Source organism: Syngnathus scovelli, chromosome 17 (genome assembly GCF_024217435.2).
Source record: "Syngnathus scovelli strain Florida chromosome 17, RoL_Ssco_1.2, whole genome shotgun sequence".
NCBI classification, from domain to species: domain Eukaryota; kingdom Metazoa; phylum Chordata; class Actinopteri; order Syngnathiformes; family Syngnathidae; genus Syngnathus; species Syngnathus scovelli.
Window position 1 is genome coordinate 10,623,645 of NC_090863.1, and position 19,629 is coordinate 10,643,273.

Consider the following 19,629-nt stretch of genomic DNA (forward strand, 5'->3'; position numbering starts at 1 on the left):
GTTAAAGAGACCTTGCTCCAGAGGGTGTTACATTCTTCTGAAAATTGGCTGATTGGAAGAGAACAGATTTGAAAAGTAGCTATTCGTTACAGCATAAAAAAAAATACATAAAGTCCCAAAATCCACTGGTTTAAATCACTTTAAATTAAATATAGTGGGCACATTCAATGAAATGAAAGCTAAACCTGTCTCAGTTGGTAAAGAAAACTTGCCAGTGCTTATGTTTAGTAAAAATTATACAGTATTTGCATAATAAAGTAGTTTGCCTTTTGCAAATCAAACAAAAATTAAAAGTGATATTAACATTAACTATAGTGAACACTGTGGACTCAAAGTGAATCCTTTGCAATGCATTGATTCAGCTATTACGCACATTAATTATCAATTCCAATTCAACAATAATTGCCCCTCGGGATTGACATACGACCATGTGATGGGGGGGGGGGGGGGGCATTGGTGTTTCGCACAACCTGAGAGCCCTCCGTTGCATCAGAGCCCCTCACTCACTCTCCTCCGCCAGGCTCCCTGCCTCCAACACAGGCAGGCTTCGAGAGAAGCTAAAAGGAGGCGAGAGAAAATAATCAAGCATCGGTGATGGCGCCTGCTAAAGCTAGATCGCTGCTACTAGGGTTGCTCTGGCTCCTTTTGACGGAAAATGTCCGGTGTCTTAACGGCGACGAGGACCAGAACCAGGACACCGAGTGTAAGACGAAGAGCGTCACCGTATCCGCGCTGCCTTTTTTAAGGGAAAACGACCTGAGCATCATGCACAGCCCGTCGGCCTCCGAACCGAAGCTTCTTTTTTCCGTTCGAAACGATTTTCCGGGAGATGTCGTGGTCGTGGACGACCTCGAAAACACCGAGCTTCCATTTTTTGTCCTAGGTGAGTTCCTGGAACATACTTTGTGTAGCTCAGCAGATGCTAATGGTATGAATGGATTGAAGCTTCTATGTAGCAGCAATGTTTGAAGCTTTGGCCCGCTAACAACAATTCTTACAACCATTAAAAAATAACAGTACTTCAACAACACGCATAATCTAACGTAATTTGCCGCAATTGTGACGTCGCTAATAGCTGTTAATGGTTGAATCTTGAGTGTTGTTAGCAATAACAATGGTGTGCTAAAATAAGAATAATATAGCCCGCTTATGTCAATTACAGCCACTTAATATTTCAGTGCATATTAAAATGTCTTCTTGTCTTTCATTGTTAATTCGTTTGCGTCATGCATGTGGTTTATTGGTGGCACGTTCATTTGTTTGTTTACCTCACACGCATGTCAATAATATAGTGTAAGTGTTGGATGTTCAAGGAAAAATGCTTTATATTGTTTAACTCAAACATTCGCCGTCTGTTGTTGATGCGAAGACTGATGGAGAAAAAGTTAGCTTGGCAAAACTTTGCTAGCTGCTGTCCATGGTGCTGAAGTGATTTGACGTCATGTGCGTCGTTGTCCATAGCAGCTGCCGAAAGCGTACACGTGTTATGGTTTCCACTAAGATGGAGTGTATTCCTGATTAGTTTAATGTTATTCTCATTGAAAAATAGTACTTTTATTTTTAAAATAAAGACCCAAAACTTTTGAATGGTAGTGTATACTAGACAATAACAACTTTAAGTTTAGGAATGAAAAACAGTATAACACTGTCAGAAATTTATTCATTCAACAAAATGGTAACGGTTATAATTGGAAATTTTGTTTGTTAAGTTTTTTTTTTTTTTTTTTACAGTATTAAATGTCTTTAGATCAATCAGGCATCCAATCAAAACAAACTGTCAGGGGTGCGTGAGGATGAGGATCCAAATGAAAACTCTCCCACTGTGCCTCCACTGTCAACTGCAAAAAGTGTTTGTGGTGGTTTTGTATTTTCAGAAATAATCTGATATATGAAGTCTCTGACTTGTATGCGAGCACCCTGGGATTGATTCCCGCTTATTGGTAGTATGCATGTGGGTGTGACTGGTTGTCTATATGTGCGACCCTCAACAGGATAAGCGATGTTGAAAATGGATGGATCTCATATATACGTTTGTTTACCTTGCACGAATGAAACTTCCTTTTCAGTTTTAATTCCAAATTTGAGAGTGACAGAGAATTCTTTGACTGACGGTGCAATTCATTTGCAATGCAGCTACTTGTTAGTGTTTACATTGTCAGGAAGACCCCAAGACTTCCTTCCATCATTTGTAATTTTATATAATACATAATAGTGATCAATTAATCTACTGTACTGTAATGTTTTGGGGGGGGTGAGAGGACACTGCAACGTCTGCATTAAATGCACAAAGGCCAGGTAAAATAAACAAACAAACAAACTAACTAACTAACAAAAAAAACAGAAATACCTAAATTAAGAATCAAACCTCTTGCCTGTAACAAGGACGTACTAACCACTTATTCCAGACCAACAGAATTCTCATACCCATAGGTGAAATGGTTTATTGATGAATAGTGAAGGATGTACTCTTGTCCTAGTTATTTTAATATTTATATTGTAATGTCAATGCGTGAATTGTTCTGGCCAAAATGTATTTGTAACATACTTGGAAGATTACAAACTGCCTGGTATTAAAACAAATCAGGTTCATAGCTTCCATGGTTGATTTGATAATTTAACTCATTCACGTCTATAGCTGCCAATGACATTGAATGAATTAATGATTACGAATCAGTATGCATAATTTGCCTGAAATTATGCAGATCATTATGAATTTGGGAAAGGAATGATGTGGTTTGTGACTAACACCTGACACGATGTGTGTAGTGGTGGAGGAATTCAGCATGGTAAGGAGATGCTTTGACATGGAGGGCTGGAAGACATGTCTCCGGAGTCAGAGAAATCGAATTACGGTAGTGGTGATGTGTTGCCAGGAGTCGGTGTGGGGATGGACCCGAGAATGTATTAGTACCTGTTTAGGTCATTGCTTTGTGCCCTGAACAACAGGATTTAGTTGTAAGTCTGGTTAGAGGTGATGAATGTCTCTGCAACAAGGTCTAAGGACAGGCCTAGAAATATTTTGACGTGGATGATTTACTGAAGGCTGTGATTTAGTTGTTAGACCATGTGGAGCCCGGAATTGAGGAGGTTGAAGATCCACTCTGTATTTTTTATTTTTTTAGTGCATCATAAAATTGAACTGAAGTGTATCTACTTCTCTACTGACTTTTTTTAGACACATTGAACGACTGGTTTTGTTATTTTGTTTATTTAACTATTTAATTGAGATGCTAGCACCTGAATAATGTTTTCAGTAAGTTTAATATTTTGTTTTTATACACCGAATCAGAAAAGGCCTTCATTGCAAACCTAATTTATAACCTAAAATTTAGCTTCCTATTTAAAAGCCCATTTATCTTGCTCATGAATTAATTCTGCTTCATGTGTTTGCAGCCTCTCATCCCGCTGACCAAAGCTATAACATCACATTTTACAACATATTAGAAGGGGATTTAAATGGATTTTACAACATTTAAATTGCTTGTCACATGCTGATATTAATACCAAATCATTTGTAATTACAATAATATATAAATATATATTTAAAAAAAGTAAAAATTTTAATTTCTTAGCACGCTCAAATGCATTGTTATGGGTCTGGCTATATTCTGGTTTGTGTGTTAAGTTTTCCAAAGAACGGAGTTGCTAGCCATCTTTTTTTATTAGTCTGTCAACCTACGGAGGATCAAAGCAAAAAAGTAAGCATAATCTGTATGCATGCTCACATGCTTCAGTGCTACAGACAAGGAGCTGGACAAACAGTCTGACACTGACTGGAAAAAAAAGTATATTCTTACCTTTAAGATTTCAATCTCGTAATTTATGGTGCACCATGCACATGCTGCCTTTGAGAGTTTATAAAGTAAATAAGAGGGAAGATTGAGGAATCTCATTATTCTCTGCACACGCGAGGGTATGGAAAATCTCTAGGGTTGAAAAATGGAGGAAAAGATGGCTATAGGTCGGTTCATTTAAAAGATGCATGCAGCAACATTCCCATGTTGAAAGCACTATACCAGTTAGTTAGTTTCTCCCTGTAATGCCCTTATTTCATCAGGCTGCAAAAAGCAATACATCTTAATTTTATACTGTCATCCCAGACTGGCCTCGATCTGTCAATTTGCCAACCTTGGGGAGAGGTGTTAGTGACAAAACAGCAGTTCAAAGGCAATGCAGGTCCATGGCCAATCATTGCTTCACTGACTTTATTTTCCTTTAATACGCAAATTCATATGCACGCGCACGTACATACGCACACACACAAATACACACAGCCTAACCCTCGAGTATGCAGATCTTTCGATTAACTGGCCCCACAGGGATGGGCAATTGAATGTGCAGGTATACGGGGATGTGCGGTCAGTCGCGTTTGCTTACGAGATTTCTCCATTCAATTATGGCCTGAAAATTCAATGATACATAACATTGTGGCTTAACTTTTGCGATAAGTTTCAACAAATCTATAGAAACTTTAAAGAGGGAGTTGACCCACAAAGTTTATATGTAATAATACAATTGTTCTGATTGATGTTTTGTTTGTGGAATACGTCAGGCAACATCTACATCAGTGTGTCACTTGCCCTAAAAAAACTCAACGTGCACAAATTAAACATATTTGTCATGCCTGACCAGGTCTTTCTCAAGTAGAAGTGTAGATTGTAGGAAAATATGAATGTCATATTTAAAGTATATGATTTATTTTTATGTAGTCTCATTTACATATTCCAGTCTAGCCAGGAAATATGATTTTTTTTTTTCGGGTGTTGATTTTGCCGGCTTGATGTTTGGAAGACACCTAAAGCATCATATCAGTCTCCCTTCGGCAACTCCTGACCTTGTTGTGTCAATCTAACATTCCAAATCAAGCAGAGCTCAAAATAGGTCATGTACCCTTTTTTTTCTTTCTTGACTTTATATATATATATATAATTTTTAGAATTATTGTCTTAAGAATACAAGAAGACAAGAATTCTTGTCTTAACAAGAATACAATTTAACGTTAAGGATAAAATTACACTAAAGCTTCTCATATACATATTTGTCTAATCACAAATATGAATTATTTGGATTGTATAGCTTCTGTAATTTGAAAGTATGTAGATAAAAAGGATATTTTCTCTTTTACCACAATGTCAAGACTGGCCTAAGGCTGAAACATGGTCAGTGACAGGCAGCTGTGAAAGTGTCTTGTACATCAGCCCAACCCTACTAAAATATTTACGTGAGCACGAGTTTTAAACTTTTCGCAGTTTAGTTGCCTGAGGATCTTTTCGACAATAAATCAAGCAGGCTGTAAGGAAAGAGAGAAGAGAAAAATCATTAGCGGACATTATAGAAGGAAGGGGTGGTACGATGTGAAAAGAGTTGATACATGCCTCCTGGTAGACAACTAAAATGCGTCCCACTGGACATCTTTGAATTTTGTTTTCCATAGGTCTGTTTTGACCTCTGATTGGTGTGAATGTGAAAGGTAGTCTAATACTATTTAAATAAATCAATCTCTTTTAATTGACAAATTGGACTCATCAACCATGACAGCTGAACAGATGAAGTCTGCTGTTTCAACTGGCAAATTTTGTCTCCCTTTGGTCACGTCCATTCAATGACTGACATTTGAGAATAATGACTTAGATAACAGCAAATTACACGAAGACCAAATTAGCGAGACACTTCTAACCACTTTGGTCTGAATTAAATGCCCCTTGTGGTATCGGCCTCATATTGGATGTTTTGGATTTAACAGTAAACATGTCCTTTTGAGGTGAACATCTGCTGCTCACATGTAAAGGCCATAACATAATTGAAGGGATGCATTGTTTGTCGAGATATGACTCATAACACTGCAATCACTGAATGAATAAAAATGATTTATTTGGGATTATTCTGATTCAATCATCTTCAGAAACACCAGTATTTATTTAATCAGTTATCTAGGGTACTTCATTCCAAACTCCTTGAGTTTGATACCTGTGATCTAGGTAATGACCTTTGCAAATAATAATCAAAAATGAAACATGCCATGAAAAATATACAATCTCTCGAAGTTCTCAAAATCGCATACGCATGAGGTTCTTTTTTTTTTTTTTAATGGCTGTTCAGTAAATTGACCTGACATTAGGAGTTTCTGCTGTCTGAATGAAGTGTCATGTTGTGTTGGAATATGCATATCCATGATGGGGGAAAGTCCTCAAGCCCCTGAAGACAGAAACCAATGTCTCCCTTCAAAATGGCAACATAAGTTTCTTGAAGATGTGTGCAGGGATGATTATTGTTACATGTGACAGTGTTAAAGATTGCCTGCGTGGGATTTTTGTCCTAAATTTGCCATCCCTGTTGTCATTGTTTCTGTTAGATTTACAAACCTACTGTTTCAATGTGCCACGTGCACTAACAGATGCTATCGTCTTGGCCCAGAGGAGGAAGACAGATGACCTGTCTTCTCATCTGAAGCTGAGAGATTGCTTTTTTTTTTCTTTCTTCAAATCTGCACTTTCTACTCCAGTAGCCTGCACCTGAGCAAGACCTTTCTCTCCGTACACTGTCGGGATTTTGGTATTTAAGGCAGAAAGGAAACATTTAAATGTCACTTTTAAGGAGGAACATATAGCCTTGCAGTAAGTAGTAAAACTCACTTCCCTTAAGTCAGGCCACATATTGCAAACTCAAATATTGCTTGAGGCAGAAGGAATTAACTTTCGGTGATCTAATTAGCAAACATAAGAAGGCACTTATAATTCCCTACAGAGCTCTAATAAAATGACACAATCTTCCAGCATTCTTTCTGGACATTATGCCAGCACTGCAATTAAACTACAGCTTTTTTTTATTTACAAGACCATCATGTTTAATTAATGTGTCTACAATTTAGAAGCCCAAGCTCATCTCAAGAAAAGAACTGGTGTTCTGCTTAATTACTGCAGAAATGAAATTTTAATAATGCCAACAGAAGAACTCGACACGCAATCAAGCCATTAAGTAGATGAAGGTAATCCAGCAGGACTGGAGTAAAATTAGAAATTGGTTGTGGGACGAAGAGGTAGAGGTCAAGTATTGTGAAATTAGCATCCTATGAAAGCTGGAAAAGATGCAAAGAACAGTCGCAATTTTTATTTTGTAAACATGATTGTGAAGAAAACGTTAAGCTTTGTTTCTTTTTTTTTTTTGCAGCCCGGCATCATGCCAACAAAAAAGGAATCATCTATGGGCTACGATTGTTTATGAAACATGGCTGCTTAGTATGCAGCATGCAGCTCTATAACCTGATGGAGCCTTGTCAGACCAAAATCTATATGTGCACTCTGATGAAATACAAAAAAATAAGATTGATGTGTCGTCAGGTTTGGCTGGACTGTTGGTAAACAAATAGTCTTGAAAGCTTGAAAGCAAACATACATGTAACACTGAATTATTAGCTGTCCAGAGACAATTCATAATTATTCAAAAAGTTCCTTCTGTGTTGTATTAATTTAATCAATTATTAAAATTAAAATACCTACCTAAGATAATCTATTTGTCACTAAAAACAAAACAATAACAAAAAAACAAACAGAAAATAATAGCAGCAATTTGCTGATTATTTGAATACGTTATCAATATACTGATACATTTTTAAATAATTGGATGTCTGGCTTTGAAACAGAACTCAGTTAGAGAACAAACTTTTTTTTAACACCCTTTGCTAGCATACGCACGCATGCACATTCGATGGCATATTACCCATTGAGCAATTTTGTTTGTAGCAAGATCATCGCTGTCTTTTGTCATCCCACTTAATAAGCAATGCAGACACCAGCAGTCAGAATGTCTGATTATTAACACCAATTAGGCATCCTGATCTTGTTTTGAGCAACTCTAATTGGCTCAAATAGGGCCATTTATGGAGCTTGCCTCATGAGGTCACTGAAACATAAAGGCCAGTCAATGCTGTTGGTCAAATGATTAGACAAGGTTTGATGGGTAATCATTCCAAGCGCATATAGTGGCGGAGAGAGTGCCAAATTAAATGAAGGAAAATCACAATTAATTATATTCCAATGCAGAAGGGCTTGGTTAATGTCATGTTCTTGTTCTCTTGCAAGTGTTCATGCATACAAAGTTTCTCCAAAAAATATGTCATTGTCAGGGTAGGTGCCAGAGACAAGTTCAGCTGGAGCTGATGACACACCTCCAGAACCAAGTTGGGGTTCAGTATCTTGCTTAAGGTTACTTTAACATGGTCAGTCGGGATCTGATGACGACCACATGTAAATGTCTGTCTGCCTTTCTGGCCTGTGCAAGAGATTACTGCATGCATCACAGCTGGTTTCACTGCTGTTCCTTGATATTTAATTTGAAGTCTTGGTTATTATTCGATGCCATTCTCCACAGAGGTTTATTTGTGTATAAACAGATGTAGCATTTGCATAATTCATCTGCAGTTTGTTTTGTAGATGGATCAAAATAATCACTTGTTACAAGTAAATCTGTCTACCTGCACACAGCGGAAGCCATTTCCATAATAAAGCCAACTTGATGTCTTAAAAAAAAAAAAAAGCCCTTTTCCGTTCAGATTTTCTATGCATTTGTGAAGTTTAATGTAAATAAGTTTAGGCGGACAAAGTTGAGTGAAGCTCGTGAATTTCTTGCTAAGGTACTTTATCTCAAGTCGCGGTTATTTCTTCAAACTAGTCAAAACTTTTCCTGGCATTATGTTTTATGTGCCCTCACTAGATTAAACATGGTATTCTGATTAATATTTGGTTTGTGGAATATGAATTATGCAAAGAAAAGGGAGGGCTGCCTTTTTTAGCCCGTGCTGACACCTGATTGCCACTGAAATTGTTGTCACAGTGCCTCCAGGATCAGCTTGCAGAAGTCACATGACCAAACCCAGATCACAGATGAGCTGTGACATTTGCGAGCTTAGGCACTGTGACATCAATTTCCATCACCAACAGGGCAAAATGACAGCCCCCTGCGAGGACTACAAATTTAACTAAAAAGTTGGGTGGGGGCATATTGTTATTATTATTAAAAAGCAAATTTTTTACTTTTTCTATAAACACCCTCCTCCACATCTGGAAAAATGTTGTAAAGTGATACCGAAATAACATTTCTAGAAAACAATCTTATCTTTTCACATTTGCAGTTATTAATAAAGACCTTCATTTCACCCCAATCTCAATCATCTGTCTATTTATCAAGCAAATATAGAAACAAACAGCATGTGGATTATAGAAGGGATTTTCACATTAGAGAAATCCATCCAACCATTTTCTGAACCGCTTATCAGTTTGTTAAATGTAGAACAAGATTTGTCCATTTTTGGGAGGGAAACAAAACAGAGTATACAGTATGATTTTGACTGAGTGGGTGGTATCTATTTTGAAGGCATTAGTGTCGGAGCTTTTGTCAATACTGTCAAAAACATGACACTACTGGCCAACAAAATAGAAATAAAACACAGACCAAATACAAGGTTGTTGACATTTTGCAATGTGCTTGTGATCTAATTGTTCGCTTAATATGTTTAGATATGGTGAGTCTGTGTTTGAGCCTTGGTATATTTTACCATGAGATCGGATTAGTACTTCCACAATTAGTCACAATCTTTGTTTCAATATGCTGCTGAAATACATTCAGTGTAATTCTAAAGCTAATCAGTGAACAGTTGAGATGGCTTTTTTTTTTTTTTTCCCCGGGAAGAATATCCTCATTCCACCATTTGTTACTAAGCCAAGGTTGTTAATTTTAGGGGGATTTGCTGTATTTCGGCTTATATTCACCACCTTTGGCGAGAAAAACATCTCCTCATGAATTACTTTGCTTTTGAAAATAAACCATCCATGATGCAATTCAGTTTTTTAAATAGCAACGTATACCTTGCTAAAAATATCTCAAACTATTCAGCTCTTATGTCATATTTCATCGCATGTCTCTCAACGGAAAATAACTAGACTGCCCATTTTTAAACGCGATCACTCCGCCTTTTAACTGATGGTTGCTTGTCTACAACTGTAGAAAATTGTTAATCCTGGTACCATTATATTTAAAGAAAAAAATCCATTTTATTTGAAATGAAAGTGAAATGAAAAGCCTAAAGACATGATTTCATTTTTCTTTGGAACTTTTTTTACGTTTTAATGAAAGCTAAAATATGCTCAAGGTTGTCAGGCTCAAATAGAGTGAATTAAAATGAAATGCAAAAGAGATTGCCAATAGACAATTTCTGTCTAACAAGCTGGCTATGGTCCATTTAGGGCACAGTATGTTCGATCGTCTCATTTATTACAGCCTGTCATTTGGTGAGAATGGAAACTTGGATTTGCCTTTTGCTGCTTGTCAGTGCAGTTATTGAAAATCACCTTCAATTTGCACCAGATTGCGAGGTCCAAGACACTTTGTTCTGTCAGATGTGGTGCCCACGCCCCGATCCATTTGAGATGATGCTATGAAAAATGGACTGAATAAGGCAGTATATCGGAAAAAAGGTATTACAACACCCTCATCAAACAAGGACTGCTCCTTTTTCTTATCTGATTCCAGGCATAGATACAGAAAAGTTTGCTCACCAAAAGTGCTTTATACTGGGTTTAAAAGGCTTTGATATTTTTTCGTATACAGCCTGAATGATTTATTTGCTCTGTCTGCACTGCCCATGAAATATCTAATATCAGTGAGAGTCACGCATCTGTTTTGCGACTAAGGTCACGTTCCTCTTTTGTCTCGATCCATGTCAAATCACAATGCACGCTTTAGAAATTGCCCATATGGAAAGATCCTTCTTCATCGTGACCGCGACAGGCTGAGAATTCGTCTTTAGTCTTTATTTTGTTTTCACAGTGAGTGAAAATGATCTAAGCGAACCTATTTCAATGGTCCAAATGATTTAGACACATGAAATAAGAATGGAAATATCACTTCTTCAACCTGCTTTGCCATGCCTTAGCAGTCTCCAGGGCTGAATTTGTGTAGCTGACCCCCGCCCTGAGAAAAAAAGGATCAAAAAGAAAGCATAACAAGAAATTTGACACAGTTTTGATGCACAGCGTTTGTTTTCTTCATCGCGCCTATCATAAGACCCTTGAGAGTTTCTCCAAAAAGTTTTGTCCTGAGCCTCCTACTTAAATTTGTTAGTATACTCCAGTGTCAGGATAACCGATTTGCCAACAAAGCAAAAGGAAGAAAAAGAAAAGCTCCGCTGCAGGCTCGAGCAAAGCTTCAATCAACATCCTGGGAGCTAGTTGACATGCAGGGTGTAGAGGTCCTTGCAAAGTTATTGAACTTTTCTCTCCAACCATTTTTCCAGCAGCCTTTTATATTACACGGCTAACTTCATTCTTTCCTTACCTGCCCTTTCTCTTTTCAATACCCGGAGCTCAAGTTTGAAAGACCCACTGTCCTTAAATTGGGTTTTGCTGGTGTGCATGGCTAACGAACCTGAGCCGTTATACGGTCGCAGCGACATGACTGGGATTCAGTTATATCCACCGCCAAAAGGCTGAATGATGATAAGTTCATTGCTGTGCCTCCTGTGTGCTCCAGATAAACCCCCCTACTTGTCAGGGGCTCGTCACAGCAAATACGACATCGGCAACACGGGCATAAGCTTGTTACGCTGGACAGGAATAGCGCACCCGCCGAGCCACTCCCATTTCCCAGAGTATTATTTATCATTTACCAGCCTGATTACTGCAGTTAACATACTTGTTTTACACACTGGTTTTATGCACCTGTGTGAAACTTATTTCCCACTTTAAAAAGTTTATACACTATAAGTAGAAACTTGGCAGATTCTGCCGTTGCTGGAAAAGTAGATGGCAAATCCTTCCCTTTTTAAACTTCTAATGCTGAAGTATTTCATTCGAACTACTATTGGTGATTGTAGCCTTCTAAAGTATTGATGCTGGTACTTGAAGTACCCCCAATATACTAGTAATTCATGATTATGCCTTTCTGTTGTACGCTAGGAGACAAATTCATGCCATTAACAAGAGGATAGCAAGAGTGTGCATTTGCTGTTTGTTTACTGTCGTGAATATGGCTTTAAGATTGCGTATCTTGTTTTTTTTTTTTAATTTGTTGAAGTTCTCCATACTGACTACAAATGGCTGGTAATAGTCGTCGACATTGAAGTTACTGGCGTTGTGCAAGTTGGATTTTATGACCTCAATACTGTATTCCCTTTTATTGTGAGATAGCTGTCACTCAGTATAAAGCAATAATCCTGTGGAAGTTTATTTTTTTATTATTCTCATCTTCCCTCAGCAGAGTCAGTGAATAATTCTGTTGATGTTGTTTATGCCCTGTTGGATGTTATAGCAGTCAATGTGAAAGGGGCTGTTGTTCACTTGCTGCTTTTTTGCCCATGTGTGCCTCCTGGCTTTGTTTTTCTCACTTTCATCAATTCTGGCAGTGTGGAAAAAAAAAAAGAAAAACTTACGGTAAGTGATATTTTTCTTCACACCACAAATAATATCGTGTTAACCATGACTGCTGGATGCAGTGAAATAATGCTCCTTGTTTAGCCTCATTTGCATCAAGAAACAATTAACCATCAATCAGTTCCACACAAGGTACAAAATTCTCAACGCTCAATTAATCTATCTAACCATTTTATATGCTGTAACTGGTTTTCCTATTTAATATTATGGGATGCTAACTTTTAAATTAGTTCTATACCATGCACTAGGTAAAAGTCATTCACAAGGCCGAAGCAATAACGAGACATTATATAAGTTTTATTTCAACAAATTCCAAATGTATAATTGAATAAAGTATAATAATGATAAAAAAATAAGACTCGAATCACGAAAGCCAAATTCACGAAAAGATTGAATGGCTTGAAAAAAAAAAAAGCTTTTTTCATAACAATGTCTTTACTTAGACCAGAAACATTGGAAATTAAAATCCACAGTATAAATTCTCGGTAAAGCAAAATTGTCAGTGTAGCAGTACGGAGTGGGCGGAGTCTGTCCTTATGTAATCACTATAAAAATAATTTTCCTGAACCCGTGATTGCATGCTAACACACCCACTGGTAGCAGATTCTACTTGCATCAAATCAGATATGTTTTTCTTCATTACATTTGGAGAGGGAAAAATTCCAGAAACAGATTCAGAATGTGTCTTTTTCAATATGATGAGAAGTTAAGAGTAGTTTCTAGTGGAGTACTTGTGCTTCTTGGCTCGCATGCTAAATTGCCTTTTTTGAACGTCAGTCAGCAGGGTCACCTTGATGCTTTTCTCTCAACTGCTAAGCTTTTTCCTCACTTAAATGGACTTCAAAGCCTTTTGTCGTTTTGCCTGATGAAAAATTGACAAGCAAAGTGGCCGAGTAAAGTGCCTAGAAATTATTCCAACTCAAGTGGATTATTTTTTTCCCATTAAAATTGTTAAATATAAATTGATGAACTCAATAAATGTATTCACAGCAATTATATATTACAAAGGAGCTCAAATAATATGTAAACCTGCTTTATTTGCAAGCATGTCCGTGACACATTGGAATCCTTGTTACATCTGTTGGACAGGAATACTATATGCATAACATATAAACACAGAAAGATACTGGGATGAAAATAGAAGAGGGATTAACATTTTTGACACCCTCGATGTACATTTATTCTCCAAACACGTTGATTAAATTATTTTTTCATATGCGTGGCTCCACAGAAGAACAAATGGGTAAAGCAATGGGACACAACAGAAATAGTAATTGCTATTCATTGCTGTATAGTAAAAAGCTTGTTTGGTTGGTTGCACCAAGCGTGCTGGCTTTTGCGAGAGCTGACGTGGATGTTGTATTAAGTCAACATCAAAATGAGACCGCCTTACAGAAGAGCAGCAGTGCTCTTTGAATGGTTGCTTTGTTAATCCCATTCTATTTGGGAGCAATGCCCAAATGGGTGAAACAAGTTGCTGCGGAGTTTTAGCGTTCATGCAAAACTATATTTAAGACTAAACATCAAGTGATCCGGCACAGCAAAGATTTTGCATGAAATAAATGACTACATGTGAAAAAAAAAAAAAAAAAAAAAAACTGAATCTGTTCACTTCAGACACATTAGGTTTTTAAAATGGCACCTGTTTGAACCGGTTTTGATTCTGCTCATATTCAAGCCATGCAGTCCAACCGCTCTCACTGTTTTGTTGTCGGGATTCATGCGCGTAATCGCATTTACAGAAACTCGGCAGGATGCAGACTTTACTCGAGTGGAATTTCTAATCACAGTCAGTAGGGTCTGTCTCGTTGAATCTCATCAAACAGAATCCTCCATGCATTCCGCAGCAGCTGCTTGCACAATCTCCTCTGATCTAAGCTCACCTTGAAGCGGACCACTCCTCCTTTCCCTATGTGGTCACTTCCCATATATAATCGTCCAATTTGGAAAATCCTTCAGTCATAAATTATTATTTGCAGTGATCTATTGGTGGTTAAATCTGGTTTTAGCTTGCTTGGTAGACTGGCTTACCCATTTGAAAGAAATCCGAAAGACATCCAAGCACATTTAATTTGTGCTGCCCTGCGTGGGGAGATGCTCTTCAGACCTTGTCTGGATGTGCTTTCAGTTTTTGTGTGAGAGGTTTTCATTTCACGTGCAAAATTATCATTTATATTGTCAACATATATCAAGTATAAGTGGCCCTGCCGTTTCATTAGTGCAAACTCTTTTTTTTTTTTTGTGAGCAGTTGCTTTTTTTCCCTCTTCTCTCACATAGAGACATTAAATTCCCTGTAAAGAAGCGTCTGATGAACTTTTCCCCCCGAGGGATGTCATCAACGATCGACCATCCATAAGTCTGACTCAGGGCCAACTCCTCCACCTCAGCCAAAGGTGTGTGTGGGGGGGGGTGCCTCCTCCTATATTACGAGCCTCTGCCCTTGTTCTGTTGGCAACTCAGATGCTCCCAAAAACAAATATGAATCATGCTTAGGAAGCGCACAATTACTGCCAAGTAAAATGTAATTTTCATTTAAAGTCCCATTTCCCCGACACGCTGGTTTGCAACTGTCTAACCACAAAACGACACTACCGGTGCATCATATCCAAGTCCGCACATTATCAATCAATTACTAATATGGCATGGCCAATCAAATGAGTTTACAAATTATGACTCATTCGTGCACAGCAATAATGTGCAGACACACACACGCACACACACTAGTTAAATTCAATTTATTATGCTACTACAACACACAGTAGATTAGTGCTTCAATTAACGTCTGTTTAATCACGCTTGGCTCTAGTTCATATTTTGCCAAGGCCTCGGTTATGACTTCTACTGATGTAGTTAAGACAGTTGTTTTTGTCTAAATTAGCGCTGTCTCATTGGGCAGAAAATTCATTAATTACAGGGTGACATCTGTATCCCATTGGCAACATGCATTGTGTGGTATAATCAACAAAAAATATATATGTTTATCATTTGAGTCCCCATTGAGGTTCAGATGACAAAAATAATCAAATCACTCAATTTTTTTGATGAATTGTAATATGAGGGCATCCATTTGTGTTCTTGACTAACATTAATTTGACCAGAATCTTCTGCCTCATTCCTTTGTCAGCTCACGTTTTAGATAATAGTTTTCTTTTACGTAATTCAGGAACAACTCTGAAGTCAATTTAGCTTATCGCCATGCCCTCTGGTGACCGAGGGCCACGTCAGTTCTTATCTTTGTCTAAAAGGAACCGAGTTTACAGAGGGAATACATTTGAGGCATGACAAAGACATTTTGGTATCTGGCTTTTTTTTCCCCAATATTTGTTGACGCAATCTATTAGGTATTGTGCCCGCAAAATTAAGTTGACCTGCACGGCAATGTTTAGAATTTTTACTTCTTATCTGAGCTGTACTAAATATTTGTATACTGTGGCGTAAAAATCTTTATCTGAAATGTCTGACACATATTGACACCAATAAGATGCATGAGGGACACATCCCTAAAAATTAGAGGATTACAAGTTTGAGGTGTTGTGTAGGTCATTTAAAAAATGATGAACTACACAGCAGCACAACGGGAAAGAAACACCACAAAAAGTTTTAATATTTTTGTCACACTTTAGAATGGTCAATCATTTCTAAAAGTAGCACCCACACATCAGGAATGTATACATTTAGAAAAATATTAAATTCGCCAAAATGTGACATTAGGTTTTAGGCCAGCGCAAAAATTCACGCCACTGAAAGAATGTGTCGGGATTTCATTCTGTTTTGATAACACTGAGGACACCTCTTCCTGGGAAGAAGGGACAAGCACTGATTTATAACCCATTATCTCATGGAAGTGGGGTCACCTGACTTCTTGCTCTCATATGAGACGTACGCACGGCCCAGCATTGATGTCTTTACTCAACCATAATGCTGACCAGCAGGGGTGAATTGAGGACTGGCGCAGACATGAATTGGCCATGTCGGCAGAGATTTTTTTTAAACAAAAGAAAAAGCCAACATACTAATTAAAAAAAAAAAACATGAGGCCCTCTTAAAAATGCTTAAATACTCTACTTCTATAAAAAAAACAATAACAAAAACAATAACTATTAAAACTTAACAAAATTCAGACATGTTTGGTGCATGGGAATGTCATTTGCCCTCCCCTGCCTTTTGTGGGAGGTTTCCCATGACAGGCAGGGGTGGGGCCGGCCACCTGAGTGGTGGCACCTGAGGTGTTAAATTGTTTGTGCAGTGCTCCTTCTCTCTCTCTGCTCTTTCCCACAACAGGTAACACATCTTGTTCATCTTGTGTTCCAGTTGTCTTTGAATTATACATGGCAACACCTTCACACCCACCCAGTCATTCACATTCATGCACTGATTTTTACTATGGCTTTCCATTTTATTTCATTTTAGGGTTAGGTTTTTTTTTTTTTTTCTTAGTTTTTGTTAACTATTATAACTTTGGTGTGAAGCACACACACACACACACACACGCAGGAATAGTATAGTTCTTTGTTTGTAAACCGGGTCTAATCTAAATAAGCGTTACTGCTATTATGCCAGAGACCGCTGTCCTTTGCCAGTAATCAGTATAATGGGTTATCCGACAAAGGAGGCAGGGCACACATTTCCTATGTGGAATAAAGTAAATTATGTTTATGCAAAAATTTGTAATCTTGATGTCATCAGCTTTCACTCGGAATACCTTGAGCCACACGCCACAGTAGATTTTTACCTTTTTTAATATAGGCCCAGTGCACTTAACCCCCCCACACATACACACAAATTTTTTTCCCCCTTACTGTGCAGATGACACCTTGCATACTTTTACAGGTATTGTTTTTTATTGTTGCGGATTTATACACTATATCAATTAAATGCACTTTTCATAAATTAAGATGGAAACATCTAACATTTACAACAAATTGTGCCCATCGTTATACTGCATGTTGTCAGATAGTGCACTTCACTAGACTTGATCGCAGTCAGCATCAAAGGATGAACTATGTTTTGCCTCGTGCTATACTTTTTTAATGACAAGACCCATCAAGGGATTTTCAGACTAGAAGAACAAGAAAAAGAAAGTGCACCAAAAAAAAACTGAAGTGAACTAAGCAGTTGTTCATTTAAGGCAGTACAGACGCCGCTGATGTCAATTATTTTTGTCTGACATTACAGAAATGTTTGTGCCTTGCCAGTAGATGCATACGGACGAACGACATCAGGCAATGTTTACCAAAATTACTATTTTATTTTGATACATTTTTAGCTTCCTGTTTTTCTCCATTTTATGTTTCCTTGCTTGTTGTCTCTGCTGGCATAACCAGATTTGCGCTAATTGGTGATTTGATTTGGATCTGAATATTCAAGTCTCAAAGATGTCGTACATTTTGAAGATTTACACTTTGCTTCTTGCGGTACATGCTAACCACTTGCACTAAAAGATAAGCTGTTACAAGTGCCTGCTGTGTTTTAAAATCATACATTAAACAGTGTTCGAATTAATTATGCACTTGTGTTTATATAAAAAAAAAAAAAAAAAGGTCATCGGAGATGTAAAATGTATTAGTCTACTTAATTTGCCATTCAAGTCAAGAGGGTGTTTCAAGAGTATATATTTTTAAATTATTTATTATTTTTTAAATAGAATTTTGATGTTACTTTTAAAACTTTTCTTGTATATTCAAAGTATTTATCATGGACAAATTTGACTCTGGAAGCCCTCAGCTCAGATGCACATCAATTATTTATTTACCCTCTCAAAATATTTTCTTAATTGTAACCTCTAATGGACATTTATGTTTTTAGTGCAAATCTCCGCCTTTTTTCAGGGCATGTCAAGAATTTAGAATTTAAAATTAAAATATATTCAACAATGCAGTTCGAATCCCACCAACAGCAGAAATATATCTTCAGTAGCTGTCTTTTGAAGCGACGAGAGGATTCATTGTGGACTTCTGATTGCACTCTGTGTAATCCCTGTTTGTATTCATGGCTTCCAGTCAATGCACTGACTGCTCTTGAAGTTTGAGCTTGATAAAGCTTTGCATGCAAGTCTCTGTGTGCACACCCGACAATTTTTCACAAAGCTTTGGCATGCATTTGATTTTCTTTTTTTATGGCAGCATGCATTAGAATATGATATGCTAAGGTAGGGCGTTTGAAATATTGTGTTTATCCGTGCTTTAAGTTGAACTATTCCATCACATTTTAGTCAAACAGTTGATGAGATGGGGAAGGAGCACAACATCATCTTGGCCTAGCCTGAAATAGATGTTTGCATGAAGTATTGGGGTCGGTCGGGGGGGATACTATTTAAGGTGAGAGCTGCAGGATGAAAGTAACAAACTTTGTAGAACTGCCATCGACCTAAAACCTCAAGTGATGTCATAGCCTTCCCGAATAATTATACTTGTGTGTATATTGCAGAAGCATGTTGGGATCACTTGTCAGCCCGTCCTCCTCACAGTTCAGAGGTTGCAGGTTCCAATCCAACCCTCCCTGTGTGGCGTTTGCATGTTCTCCCCATGTCTGCGTGGGTTTTCTACAGCACACCCGTGGAGAAAAGCGTTATGAAAAATGGATGGATAAATATATATTGCATTGCTATAATTAAAAAATGGAAACAGTGAGTAATTCTTCAAATAATAATGTGTTTACCATGCATATGAGACTGTATGGTTTTTAAAGTTTTATGGCGTCTCACATATTTACACGCATTGGAAACGTGTCACAGTTCCACATTTTTCAACACGCCAATTATCTTCTGAATCTATTGACGTGGGAGGAACAAATTAGTCTAATTTGTGCGCATACCACAATTAATATCTTTTTTTTTTTAATACACCCCTCCCCACTTTCAAGCTTGAACTGTAAGTCTTTAATGTCCCCTCTCAAGGGCATTGTTAGCACACAACGTGGACTGTATCACATGACACTGATTGATTGATAGGCTCTATTTTCTATTCATAATGCTAACTTTCAGACCAAATGCATGGAAGAAAAATGTTGGTTATCCTTGCCTTATTTGCTAGAGCAGTCTTGAAAACAAATGGATGTAGATTCCCTCTTCAGTTCTGTCAAATGCCCTCGAGCAAGATACTAAATCCTCAGTTGCTTGTTATGCTACATTACTGGTCGGTGATGAGTCGTTCATTTTATTTCAGTGGAGAGAGCCACTGTTATTTTTGCAAGGTGTAAAAAAATAAG

General features: G+C 37.6%; 1 protein-coding gene across 9 annotated transcripts in view; it reads left to right on the top strand.

Annotated features, from left to right (window-relative positions):
* The first annotated feature begins 478 nt into the window (after positions 1-478).
* The window catches only part of astn1 (astrotactin 1), a 125,550-nt gene continuing 106,399 nt past the window's right edge, over positions 479-19,629 (top strand). For 5 of the 9 annotated variants that reach the window (XM_049747506.2, XM_049747509.2, XM_049747510.2 and 2 more), the window contains exon 1: positions 480-883. In XM_049747506.2, the coding sequence (XP_049603463.1) occupies positions 595-883 (289 nt within the window). In that variant the 5' untranslated portion in view covers positions 480-594. Of the gene's footprint in view, positions 884-19,629 lie in introns of all 9 variants that reach the window. The other 4 variants (XM_049747505.1, XM_049747507.1, XM_049747508.1 and 1 more) reach the window with 1 other exon arrangement.